The sequence below is a fragment of the Podarcis liolepis genome (genome assembly GCF_965112155.1).
Source record: "Podarcis liolepis genome assembly, chromosome: 15".
Lineage (NCBI taxonomy): Eukaryota > Metazoa > Chordata > Lepidosauria > Squamata > Lacertidae > Podarcis > Podarcis liolepis.
The window spans coordinates 23,759,311-23,773,277 of NC_139566.1; the positions used below are offsets into that span (position 1 = coordinate 23,759,311).

The window sequence follows — 13,967 nt, forward strand, 5'->3', positions numbered from 1 at the left end:
ACAGACGATAAGAGCCCTCTCTCAGTATACAAGGCACCACCCAACTGTCTCAGGGACTCCACTCTAGATTTTTTTTCTCCCCAAAATATCCCATAAGGCAGCAGAGGATTAGGATTAGAGTTTTCCTTCTCCTAGATGGGCTACCTTCCCAGGTTGTTGAGCCCCATCTGCCTCTCATCTCCCTCTATGGCAAGTGCAGAAACCACCTTCTTGACTGTTAGAGAAACTACTGGTATCGTCCGCTCAATCTGCCAGAGCCTGTCTGTGCATGCAAAGGAAGTCCCTAACTAACAACAAGGGTTTGAGACCCAGATAAACTGTAATATTCTGTAAATGGGAAGGGTGGTGGCTCAGTGGTAGAACATCTGCTTTGTATGTAGAAAGTCTCTTGTTTCGATTCCTGGCATCTCCAGGTAGGGCTGGGAATGTCCCGCATTTGAAACTCTAAATAGTTGCCACCAATAAGATGGACAATACTGAGTTACATGGACCAATGGCATTTGTTGTTTAGACTTTTAGTCGTGTCCGACTCTTCGTGACCCCATGGACCAGAGCAGGCCAGGCACTCCTGTCTTCCACTGCCTCCCGCAGTTTGGTCAGACTCATGCTGGTAGCTTCGAGAACACTGTCCAACCATCTCGTCCTCTGTCGTCCCCTTCTCCTTGTGCCCTCAATCTTTCCCAATGGAATAAGGTGTAAATATAAGGCAGTTTGCTATGACTCCAGCTCCCTGACCATTGGCTGCGCTGGCTGGGCCTTATGGAAGCTGCAGCCAAAAACATCTAGAGGGGACCTAGCTAAGGAAGGCTGACATAATCAAACTAAGCAGCAGATTAATTTTGGTGCATTTTGGGGTTTTGATTTCGCCCTTCTCCATGGATTCAAAACAATACACATTCACATGCATGATGGAGGTTTTGCATCTGCTTGATGTACACTGTTTCTGGCTACCTGCTACATTCCCCAGCTCTGCAGGATTGCAAATTAATTGTTCTATATAGAAAAGAACAGGGATGCGGGTGGCGCTGTGGACTTGCCGATCAGAAGGTCGGCGGTTCGAATCCCCGCGACGGGGTGGGCTCCCATTGCTCGGTCCCTGCTCCTGCCAACCTAGCAGTTTGAAAGCACGTCAAAGTGCAAGTAGATAAATAGGTACCGGTCCAGCAGGAAGGTAAATGGTGTTTCCGTGTGCTGCTCTGGTTCACCAGAAGCAGCTTAGTCATGCTGGCCACATGACCCGGAAGCTGTACGCCGGCTCCCTCGGCCAATAAAACGAGATGAGCGCCGCAACCCCAGAGTCGGCCACGACTGGACCTAATGGTCAGGGGTCCCTTTACCTTTCTAGAAAAGAACAGTGATGTTTTTGCAGCACACCTGGGGAGCCTGTGGCCCTCCAGGATTCCAAGGTACAATTCCAATCACCCCGACTGTTGATCATGCTGGCTGGGGATGATGGGAGTTGGAGTCCAATGACGTTTGAAGAGCCACTGGTTCTCCACCCCTGGCTGACTTTTCACTGAGCTTCTTGTCACACACAAAGTCATCACGACGCAGCTGCCCCTTTCCCTGGGTGTCACAACCCCACACGTCTTTAAAAAATAATCCAGCTTACTTGGCGATTGCTTCATCCCGATCCCTGATAGCCTTCAAGAGTTGTTCGCTCATATCCTTATCATCTACTGATCCCCGGAGTCTGTCCCGTTCCTCTTTCAGGGAAGTCATCTCTACACTCAGTAGCGTCACCTGATAAGAAGCAGAAGAAAAAAAATTAACCTTTGATTGCCACTCATTGAATGGCAAGAATAAGGGACTGGACTGACAGCTCTGGAGGTGCAGCAAGGAAAAGATCGTGGATAGGGAGCTGTGCTTGTCATATCACAACCACAGTTATAAATGGGGTATTTTGAGGGGGAAGAGGGGAGCCAGGAACAAAAATGCTTGCAATCTTGAGACTCTGCATTCTGGAGGTTTTATGTAAGCCAGACCACATGGCTGTAGGAATAAATATTAAAACCTTAAATTCCTAAAAAGAACCTACAGCGGAGAAAAACTTGAAAAAGCCACCATGCTGGTTTTCATGTTTTTAAACCAGACTGGTGGTCCTCCAGATGTTTTGGACTACATCTCTCTTCGGGGCTGGGCTAACAATCTGAAAGGCACCAGGTTAGAGTGAGGCTGTTTTAAGTAATTCCCATCAGTGAAAGGAACCACATTAGGATTTTTGAACATTTCAAGGTCACTAATACAGAAATCGTGGTTACCACAGCTAGCTGAAACACTATAAAAAACCATGTCCTCAGCACCACCCCTCAGTTACAAGAGAAATTGAAAATTGGCCACTGCAGAGTTTTGAGGACCACATAGCTTTGCTTTGCAGCTAGTCTTCTCTATCTATTTAGGGCTTATCTCCTACCGTTAGGCTCAGCAAATATAACAGCAGCTTAATTTAACATGAATTAAGTTTGTGCGCACACACATGTGTCCATCATGTTCCTTAAGGATTTACAATCAATCAATTAAAAAACCCCAACATAAATGGATCCAGAAGGAAAAAGTATAGCTGGGGAGGGGAAGAGGTGAGTGGGTTTTAAACCCATTTAATATATAGAGATAACTCAAGAAAAACAATAAAGTCCGCCACATATAGAGAATGATCAGTTCACAGGAACATGGGGAAGCGGATTACAGTGGTACCTCGGGTTACATACACTTCAGGTTACAGACTCCGCTAACCCAGAAATAGTACCTCGGGTTAAGAACTTTGCTTCAGGATGAGAACAGAAATCGTGCTCTGGCGGCGCAGCGGCAGCAGGAGGCCCCATTAGCTAAAGTGGTGCTTCAGGTTAAGAACAGTTTCAGGTTAAGAATGGACCTCCTGAACGAATTAAGTACGTAACCAGAGGTACCACTGTATAGGATTCAGGACTGGGCACACATACCAGTGCATTTGCTTGCTGGCCTCCCTCCTCAGGCTCCAGGGGCAGCTGGCACCCACTGGGACTGGTGTGGGAGAAGGCAAGGATGCCCAACGTTAGGTGGTGCCAGAGCCAGTGAAAGACAGAGTCAACCAAATCTACTTTTGTCTCCATCTTCCTCCCTGCTGTGCCCCAGAAGGGCAACACTGAGACTAAGCGGATGGAAGATGGAGCAAGGTTGTTTTCTGCTGCTGCAAAAGCTCAGACTCGAACCAGTGGATTCAAAATACAAGAAATGAGATTCCAACTAAACATTAGGAGGGACTTTCTGATGGTAAGAGCTGTCTGATGGTGGAACAGACTCCCTCAGAAAGTGGTGCCCTCTCCTTCTTTGGAGGTTTATAAACAGAGGCTGGATGGCCATCTGTCAGGGATTCTTCAGTTGTGATTCCTGCATTGCGGAGAGTTGGACTAGATTCCTCTTTAGTGACTTCCTCTTGGGTGAGAAAATAGGCAGGTGAGCCTGGCTGAGGGCAGAATGAGCTTGATGGGACAGACCCCCATTCACCCTAATGGGCAATCCTTCAATGGCAGGCCCTCTCTCAGAGGCCTGATGCTTATCAGTTTATATAGTCTGCCTTTCCAGGCCGACTCTTTTTTTATTAATATACTTGTGCCCAGCTCTGCTTGGAAATTCTAAGAAACAAACAAACATCAGTGGAGTTTTGAAATCAGAAGTTAAAACGATTGTGCTTTAGAAAGGTTCAGTCCACCATTCAAAATGGTGTCCAACTGCATCCAAATTTAGAGGAAAAACCTGTTCCTCAATCTCAGCAACCAAAACTGGTGTACAATATCCCCAAACAAAAATTAAACCAAGGGTGGGCAACCTCTGGCCCTTCAGATGTTCTTGGCCAAGGTACAGTGGTGCCCCGCAAGACGAATGCCTCGCAAGACGGAAAACTCGCTAAACGAAAGGGTTTTCCGTTTTGGAGGTGCTTCGCAAAATGAATCTCCTATGGGCTTGCTTTGCAAGACGACAATGTCTTGCGAGTTCCTGCTGGTTTTTTTTCCTTTCCCCCCCTTTTTCTAAGCCGCTAAGCCGCTTATCAGCTGATCCGATTAGCTAAAAGCCGCTAATAGCGCTAATAGCGCTAAGCCGCTTATCAGCTGATCCGATCAGCAGATAAGCTGCTAAAAGCCGCTAATAGCACCAATAGCGCTAAGCCGCTTATCAGCTGATCCGATCAGCAGATAAGCCACTAAAAGCCTCTAAAAGCCGCTAATAGCGCTAATAGCGCTAATAGCGCTAATAACGCTAATCCTTCTATGGGCTTGCTTCGCAAGACGAAAAAAACCGCTAGACGAAGAGAATCACAGAACGGATTATTTTCGTCTTGCGAGGCACCACTGTATCAGGAGGAATTTTGAGAGTTATAGTCCAGCAATACTGAAACAGCCACAAGCCTCTCCTCCCTTTAACTGGACAGTAAGATTGAAACGATGTAAACAAGCTACGTAATTCCATGACAACTCAAACCAGCAACAGAAAACAAATGAGCTCAAAGGAGTTTAGTCAGGGTAGTATGCAACTGAATTGCTGGGAAGCGCCAACGAAAGGGGAATGGCAGACAAAATGAATGGACTACGCAGAATTGGATAAAATGGCAGGAAAGATTTGAAACCTGCGGGACCAGAGATTTACAGAAGATTGGAAGAAATATACAAACTATTTGAAGAGCAACTGTAATCAACAAATTACGCTAGTAGGACTACAAGAAGTTTTGTAAGGAGAAATATATGAAATATTGCAAAGTAGAGAAAGAATAGAGATATTAGTTATGCGATTTAAATGTAATAGTGAAAGTAAGAAATGTAAATTAAGTGAAAATTTTCAGATGTGATTGATGGAAGTAAAAAAAATGTATAAGATATAAAAGTATGTTTAATTATTGTTGAAAATGATATGTTAAAAAAGCTAATAAAAATTTATATAGTAAAAAAAAGAATTGCTGGGAAGTGCTGGTGAGGGGAGTGTTGCTGTGGTCAGATCTTGTTTCGGTTTCTCATTGGCATATGACTGGCCAGAGTGAAAAGAGGTTGCTGGGATAGATAGACCTTTGGATAGTCAGAGGTGCATGCTTACCTGGCTATGGAGCTGCTGCAGCTCTTCCAGGCTCTGCCTCAGTTTCCCCCTTTCGCCTTCCATCAACTCCCTCAAGGCTCTCGAATCTTCGCTCGTCTGCTTGATCTGTTCTTCTAAGGCATCATCGTCACTTCGCCGTGAGCTCTGGCAACCGTAATGAAACAAAGAAAGAAAAGTGAAATCAGCAGAGGTTTGGCAGTGGAAGAAAGGAGAGATCCAGGAGGGACCACACAAAGTTCAGTTAGGGACAGGTGACTCTGAAGGTTAATTCTTCTCAGTTTCACCTTTTCCCAGTTTTAAGTCTGGTTCTCCACATTTCCACACCAGTTTGCAAATTTTTAATAGAAGTCCTCATCGAAACTCATCAGCATTTTAGCGCCAATTCTTCCCATATACAGTGGTACCTTGGTTCTCAAACATAATCCGTTCCAGAAGTCCAAAACCAAGGCCCGCTTTCCCATAGAAAGTAATGCAAAATAGATTAATCCGTTCCAGACAAACAACCCCTAAAACAGCAATTTAACATGAATTTTACTATCTAACAAGACCACTGATCCATAAAATGAAAGTGATAAACAATGTACTGCAGGCACACAATCAATCAATCAATCAGTAACTGAACTGGGTTCCACACAGTCACAAAAACAAAAAAAGAGCAGCAAATACAAAAATGCAAAAAAAGAAGAAGCAAAAACAGACAGACCTCGGCATAACACTCAAAACGGAAGCGTGGCACTCAAACCGGAGAACGTTCAGCTTCCAAAAATAGTTCGCAAACCGGAAAACTTACTTCCGGGTTTGCAGTGTTCGGGTTCCAAGTTGTTTGAGTACCAAGGCGTTTGAGAACCAAGGTACCATTGTACACAGTTTTGCAAAGCAATTTTCTCCGATATAATGCACCTGTATGCTATTTCTATGCACACTATACCCTGGTATGTGCATTTTATCCCATTAGTTGGCAGCATTGCAAAATTTAGAGAAGTGCAAATTGGGATGGCAGTGTTTGGGTTGGGTGTTTCATTCTGCAAATTAGGTACTGTGGCGATCACACAGGGTCCCCGGACGTTTGACGGTCTGTTGATCCCTGTGCCACCACTGTGATTGCTTCCCCGCTGCCACCAACCCGTTTCTCTCGGGTACACACGGAGTCCAGACAGTTGTTAACATTAACAAATAATCAAGTTTATTTTATAGGCATGAACAAGCTTATGGTTTCAGTTAATTTTTCTTGGCAGTTTCTTAATCTTAGTTTCTTTACTGACCTATACCTTCCTAACAACTTCAAACTGATTATCTATCTGACTCCACCTAACAGTTCTTCTCACTCTCTCACAACACAACTTGACCAACTCACAGACTTATCCTCCCTCTTCCTTCTCCAACTCCCAACTCTCAACTGACTTTCACACAACTCCAACTCTAACTGCTCCCCTTGGGTTCCCACTGGCCAATCACATCACACTCATTTAACCCTTTCCTTATGACCCACCTAGGAGGGCAAACGCCACAGGTACATTTGCTTCAAGTGTGAGCTTCAAATCTCTCCCCCTTACCGTGGAGTCTGTGCCATCTATAACACTTTGGATCAGCCTCTTCAGCTCGCTGAGGGCAGCCCGCAAGCTACCAGCCGGCACATCTTTGGCCGAGGAGGTTTCCGATGACTCGTCCATGGAAGAGTCCGTGGACACCGCAGAATCCGCACTGTCGTTCCCTCGAAGGTGAGTGCACAAGTATCGGACCTGGCAGTAGGCCTCCCAGAGCTGGAGTCTGAGCTGTGATGAGAATGCAGAAAGGACTGTTCTAGGGAGTTGTGACAGGTGCTGATTGGGACTGATAGGGTGGAAAGCAGGGAGTCCAACAGTAGGTGGCGCCAGAGCCAATGGCAGGCAGCGCCAACGAACTCTACTCTTGCCCCCATCTTCCTCCCTGCTGAGTTCTAGAAGGACAACACTGAGTCTAAGGAAGAGGCAAGCAATTGGGGCAGGCCGAGGACAGACTGAGGTTGGTGGGGCAGTACCCCTGTTGCCCTAATGGACCAGTCTCCATTTGACCTGGGGTGGCACTTTTCCATATATTTCGAACAAAGAAGCACACTTGGGGCCAAGCTAGGCATGACTTTTGACACATAGCTTGTCCTTGTGGAATTGATTACCCTTCCGCCCCCAGCAAATAAATTATTAGTATTAAATATTATTGTGTGCCAACCATAAAAGAGCAAATCTTGAGAAATCAAGTTGATGACTGGATGTCAAATGCAGATCAGGAACATTCAGGGAACACCGGAGTATTCGGAGAATGTGCAACACAAACGTTTGCGGACGGAGGATTTTAGGAAGGAAGTCCACTATGGTTCTACCACACACATTTAAACACACCTGTGCTGCACCCAATTCTTCTGGAGCCAAGAGTTTTGATGCTACCTGTTCTCTCTCTTGCTCCAGTTCCTCGGCCTCCATGCTCTGCTCAATCTCTGACAGCAAAGACGTGCTGGTAGAGTTGAAATTCTGGAGGCTTCTCTCCTCGCTGAGTTCATCTACCTTTAGCTGCAGTTGCCGATAAGACAGTCTCACCTCCTGAAGTTCTAGCTGGTTCTGATGCAACTGGCACAAGAAATTATAAAGATATATTTTTCATTTATATATTATTATTATTATTATTATTAATCATCATCATCATCATCCTCCACCCTTCACCATAAGGTCACAGAGCAGGCTTCAGCAATATAAAATACAAGATAAAAAACAGTTAAAACAATTTACAATCAGAAGAATAGGGTGGGTCTTAAAATATATATGTGCATTTCATGAAAACTGCATTGTGAATGTGCCAGACACACCTCTGTGGGGAGGGATTCCCACAGCTTCACATGCCTGTATGATGCCAGTATTTTATTAGTTAAAATTAGCATGCCTTTACACCTGTTCACTGTATTCACAACATTGTGTTTTTGCTTTTAGGTAAACAATTAAAAAAACATAAATGAGGCTTTTACAACACAACCCTACACGTCTTTTAAAAACATTGCATAGCTCCAAAACAGCTCAAACGCCCTTTTTTCAGTCTGTTTTTTAACCACTGCTGTTGCTTTTATTCACTGCTAATGCTTTAACAGCTATTGTTCACGTTTAAGGGGGCATAATGTGGTTTTAACTGGGTGATCATATCCCTTTGCTTTAATCATCGTTATTGTATTTTACAAAGTTTTAAGCTGTATCCAGTTAATCTTACTCACTCATTAAAAATAATGGGCATGGCTGTCTTGGATTCATTAATTTCAGCAAGTCCAACTTAGGTTGGATAGAAAGCTTTGCATGCTGCTTCGAAGGGACAATTAAACACTAAGAGACAGAAAATACCATATTTTCCCGTGTATAAGACTAGCCTTTTCCCCTAAAAAATAATGACAAAAATTAGGGGGCATCTTATACACTTATCCCCCCCATTTTCTTAAACCTGAGTCCCCCAAAATAAGGGGCATCTTATACATGGGGGCGTCTTATAGACGAGAAAATACGGTAAATTGGGCACATAAACAAATCAATGCCACCCATAATAAATATAACTCAATACAATTTTAATGCATATTTTATATTCTCTGTAAACCACTTTAGAGGTTATAGTTACTGTTCAGTGAGAATGGCAGACGAAGGTGATTGACTACATGGGACTGGCTGAGATGACTGGCAGAATCCGAGACCAAGGAAAAGAGACGGTGGAGGAAGATTGGAAGAAATTTAAAGTCTATCTTAAGAACTATTATAAAATAAATGAGTGCTAAAATGCCAAGGTTAGGGAAATTAAGAGGTTACAGCTGTATTGATTTGGTAAAAGAAAGGAGGAGTAAAAGGTTAATTAGTTAAATTCTGAAGTGAGGATTTGCTGGAAGAAATTTGAAAACAGGGATGCAGAAAGGGAAGGTATGGGGAAGTCGGAGAAACAGGGTTCAAGAAAAGAAGGTTTTGAAATTTTACATGTGTTTGTTATTGCATTGTGTATTGTTTCTGTTAAATATGTGTTAAAAAACCAATAAAAATCATTATAAAAAAAAATATAGTTACTGTTCAGTGGCATAAACGTTTTTGTGAAGTATAATAATAAACTAAAATACATGTTTTCTGAATAGGAAGTCCCACTGAATTCAATGGGGCTCACTACCAGGGAAGCAGGGATTGCAGCAGCAGCTTTCGAGAATATGCAGCAGGGAAGGGGAATCTGTAGCCCTCCAGATTTCATTGGAGTTCAGCTCCCATTAACTCCGACCCACGTGGTGAATGGTCAAGAATGATGGGAGCTGTAGTCCAGGGACATCTGGCGGGCCATGGGTTCCCCTTTCCTCCCACTGATGACATACTGGTTCCTAGTGTTAACGGAGAAATCTGAGGGCTCCCTTGGACAAAAAACAAGGACACCAGCCAGGAATGCCAGAGCAAAACAGCAGCCAGTAGGCTTGGTCTTTATTGAAGATTGTTGCGGCAGGACTCCCACCTGCCACAAGGTGGTACAAGATGGAAGCCCCGAACAAAAGAGCCCCCAAACTTTTATTAGTTGCTAATCCCCATGTTACACCCCCCCCAAACTACATCACTCATACATCACGGTTACATCATGGAAGGGGAGGTCTGGTGGCAGTGATCTGAGCATCCTGGACCCTGCCTCATTGTCAGGGGTTCAGGAGCAGAGACGCAGAGAAGGGAGGAGACAGAGAGCGAGGGGGAGGAATACGAAGGAAGGATGAGTGGGGATGACGACCCGAGATCACCGAGCCTGTCTAGCGAGTCCGAGGATTCCCAGAAGGGAGCGCCAGCAGCCAGAGCAAGGGGGGAGAGCAGGGGGACACCCCAGGAAGAAGGGTCCAGAGAGGGATCAGAAAGCAGCAGTTGGAGATCGGGACCCACGTGCCCAGCCGGGAGCAGCGGGGAGAAAGGGGACCAGATATCGGGCTCCGGAGACTTTCAGAAGGAGGGAGGGCATGAGTCAGGAGTAGTCACGCCCACCTCGGGGAGCGATGAAACGATCAAGAGGAAAGTGGAGAGTTGGGCGCGCGCGCCAAGTTCAAATGTAGCGGAAGCTGGCGCAGTCAGCAGCCCAGAGAGTGAGCCGGGTCCCAAAGCCCGCCGCAAGGAGGCGGAAGGGTCAGGGGGGTCTGCGTCAGAAGAGAGTAGGAAGGGAGAGACCCAGGGGGGCAGAAGGACCCAGAGACGGAAGGAAAGGCGCAGGAGGTGGAGCAAGGCTAGGGTATTAAGCTGGTGCGCTAGAGGCGGGGACTCAGACGGGTCTTCGTCGTTCTGACCTAGAAGAAGTAGGGCTGCACATTGCAGTTTGGAAATGGAACCTGTAATCCAATAAAGACTCTTTGAAACTGAACGCTGGCTGACTTGGTCCTATGTGAGCTGGGACTGGGTGGCAGCCCTGACAGTAAGACCCGTCTCCTAAGCTTCTGACACCTGATACCTCGCAGCGGAGACAGAAGCAGCTGGAGGAGGAGATCGGTGTTTGGGAGCAAGCTCACGACGGTTGGCAGAGATGACGGAAGCAGAGAAAGTTTCAGCGCTGCAACAGGCAGTTACCCAATTGAATGCGGAGGTACTGGCATCCAAGAAAAGGGAGGAGGATATGAGCCGCCTACCGAGATCTCCACGCCAGGTTTGAAGCATGGGTTAAGCACGGGCAGCCAGGACCCAGACCGGAGGGGGTTGGGTTGGCACGGAGAGCAGGAGGGCTGGTGGCTCACTTCGATGGGAATTTACAACAGTACCCCAACTTTCGAGCAGATGTAATGTGCGCACTGCAACTGCTGGCAAAAGACTTTAGAGATGAGGAAGAGAAAGTGGGGTTTATACTATCCCATTTGCATGGGGATGCTAAAGCGTGGCTACGCAATTTGTGGAGGGATAAAGATCCGGCGCTTCAGAGTGCAGATGCCTTCATCAAAGCGATGGATGCGTGTTTTTTGTCTACCATTGATGTGGATCTTGCCCGCCGGGAGATTCATGGACTGAAACAAGGGAGGGCGAGCGTCCGGCAGTACCACGCCCGCTTTTTTGCGCTGGTCAGTGCATTGGAATGGGACCGGGATTCGCCCCCAGTCAGGGACCTGTTCTGGGAGGGTCTAAGCTCTGCTGTGAAGGATGAAATTGCGAGGGGGGAGAGGCCCCGAAGCACGCAGGAGGTGGTCCAAAGGGCGCTGACTGTGGGGGTGAGGCTGGAAGAACGTCCATGGTGCAGAGATGAAGGACGCGGAGGGCGCGAAGCAGCGAGAAGTTTCTCTTTCGTTCCAAGGGAAGCAGCGCATGCGCAATCCACGCCTCCGCCGGGAGGGGGAGTGGAACCTATGGAGGTGGGAGGCGCCAGGGCTCAGTCAGCTACCAGAGCCTCTGCACCGACGGCAGTCAAGACTAAACCTCCTAGAGGGACCAGGAAGTGTTACATATGCGACAGCCCTCAACACTTGGCGAAAGAGTGTCCCCAGAGGAGCTCCAAGCACACTGCAGCCTCCGCAACGGTGAAAGCGACCACGCAATACAGCGAAGCCCAGCAGGGAAACGACGATGTCTGGCTGGAGACAGAGGCACTGGGGCCCAGCCAGACGCATCAGTGAAGCAGTCCCCAGCGATATTGCATCCCACGGACCCCCTCCCACCCAAACCAGTAGTGCACCTCACAGCGTCTCTCCAGCTACCCAATGGCGTCACTATCGAAGTGCCGCTTTCTGTGGACTCTGGAAGCAACGCAGACTTTATAGCACAGGATTTTGTGGAGCAGCACGCTATAAAGCTACTGCCTGCCACTCTGCCCCTGCAAGTCGTCACAGTGGATGGCAGAGAGTTGCTAGGGGGGCAGGTGGTGAAGCAGACGCCACCAATGGTGATGCAACTTGGTAACCACAGGGAAGTCATCAGTTTTAATGTCACCCGACTGCCGGACACGCCCATTGTGTTGGGCATGAGTTGGCTGGACAGGCACAGTCCAACGCTGGCTTGGTACCAGAGGCAGCTGATCTTCGGCTCCTCTTACTGCGCAGAACACTGCATCCTGCCCAGGCAGGAGGGGGAGGAGGAGGACTCACAACTGCAGTTGGGAACGTTGCAAGCAGTTCCCCACAAATACGCGGACTTTCTGGAGGTCTTCTGTGAGAAAGAGGCAGACAAGCTACCACCGCACAGGCAATATGACTGCAAGATTGACCTCCTGCCAGGGGCGACGCTGCCGAAGGGGAAGCTATATTCCATGTCTGAGGACGAACTACAGGAACTCAAACAGTTCATCGATCACAATTTGCAGCGCGGTTTCATCCGGGAGTCCAGCGCAGTAGGGGGCAGTCCTGTTTTCTTCGTGAAGAAGAAGGACACGCCCCAAAAAAGATTGGTCGTGGATTACCGCCTCTTAAACAGAATGACCAAGCCCTCCGATTTCCCCATGCCCAGGATTGACGACCTGCTGGCGACGGTGCGCAAGGGACGCGTGTTCACCAAGTTGGACCTGCGAGGAGCGTACAATCTCATCCGCATGAGGGAGGGCGATGAGTGGAAGACAGCCATGTTCACGCCTCTGGGCACCTACGAATACAGAGTGATGCCGTTTGGTTTGCAAAACGGTTCTCACTGTTTTCAAGCTTTCATGCATCACGTGTTGGCGGGACTCCTCTACAAGAAGTGCGTCTGCTTTCTGGATGACATCCTGATATTCTCTGACTCGCAGCAAGCACACGACCAGGACGTTCGGGAGGTGCTGAAGAGGCTGCAGCAGCATAGACTGTACGCCAAACTGGAGAAGTGCCAGTTCGACACGACGGAGGTGGATTTCTTGGGTTACAAGCTGTCGGACAAGGGACTAGCCATGGACAGCGCCAAGGTTCATGCGGTGTTGGATTGGAAGAGCCCGCGCAACCGGAAAGAGGTCCAGAGGTTTGTCGGATTCGCCAATTTCTATCGCAAGTTTATCAAGGGGTTCGCGATGCAGACGGCAGCTATTACGGACACGCTAAGCTCCAAGAAAAAGAAATTCATCTGGACGGAGCAGGCGGAGCGGTCCTTTCAGACACTCAAGCGTCTCTTCGCGTCGGAAGAGCAACTGCTGCATATCGACCCCAGCAAACCGCTGCGGGTGGAGACAGACGCGTCCGATAGAGCAGTGGGAGCGGTCCTGCTGCAGAGGGACCCGCAGGGGGTCTGGAGGCCGGGGGCGTTCTACTCCAGAAAGCTCAGCAAGTCGGAGCAGAACTACACCATCTGGGATAGGGAGCTGCTTGCCATTCATGCAGCTTTCAAGGCGTGGAGGCACTTCCTGATCGGCGCCAAGCACACGGTGCAGGTCTGCACGGACCACAAGAATCTGGAGCACTGGCGCACGGCTCGGTTCCTGAACCAGAGGCAGATACGTTGGGCGGAGTTCTTTGCTGACTTCAATTTCCGAATTGAGTACGTCCCGGGCGACACCAACATCATGGCGGATGCACTGTCCCGAAAACCGCAATACCTCGAAGAGGCGACGCCAGCGGCAGCCATGCACATCTTCGCGCCAGCAGCGTGGGCGTGCACTTCAGCCACAGTAGACCTGGATGCGGTGCGACGGGCGTTGAAGGACGACTCATTCGCGCAGGCGACGATGGCAGAGGTGCACAAGGGCACGGCGAAGGGCGACGAGTTCCAGATACGAGACGGCTTGCTCTTACGTAAAGGGGCCGTCTACGTGCCGGGAGACGAACTTCGCGCTCGGGTACTGCAGCAGCTGCACGACGCACCCACGGCCGGGCACTTTGGCACAGAAAAAACGGTGGAATTGGTCGCAAGAGACTTTTGGTGGCCCAGACTGAGGGGGGAAGTCGCGGACTACGTCGCGAGGTGCGACACCTGCCAGAGGGCCAAGCCGGTGCACAAACCACCGGCGGGACTGCTGGAACCGCTGCA

The 13,967-nt window shown here is 48.3% G+C and overlaps 1 protein-coding gene across 4 annotated transcripts in view; it reads right to left on the bottom strand.

The window, feature by feature from the left end:
* BICDL1 (BICD family like cargo adaptor 1) overlaps nt 1-13,967 on the bottom strand; it is a 67,561-nt gene that overhangs the window by 15,921 nt on the left and 37,673 nt on the right. For 2 of the 4 annotated variants that reach the window (XM_083478641.1, XM_083478640.1), the window contains 4 exons: nt 7,437-7,661; nt 6,615-6,833; nt 5,062-5,205; nt 1,613-1,743 (listed from right to left, as the gene is read on the bottom strand). In XM_083478641.1, the coding sequence (XP_083334767.1) occupies nt 1,613-1,743; nt 5,062-5,205; nt 6,615-6,833; nt 7,437-7,661 (719 nt within the window). The remainder of the gene's footprint in view (nt 1-1,612; nt 1,744-5,061; nt 5,206-6,614; nt 6,834-7,436; nt 7,662-13,967) is intronic. The other 2 variants (XM_083478642.1, XM_083478643.1) reach the window with 1 other exon arrangement.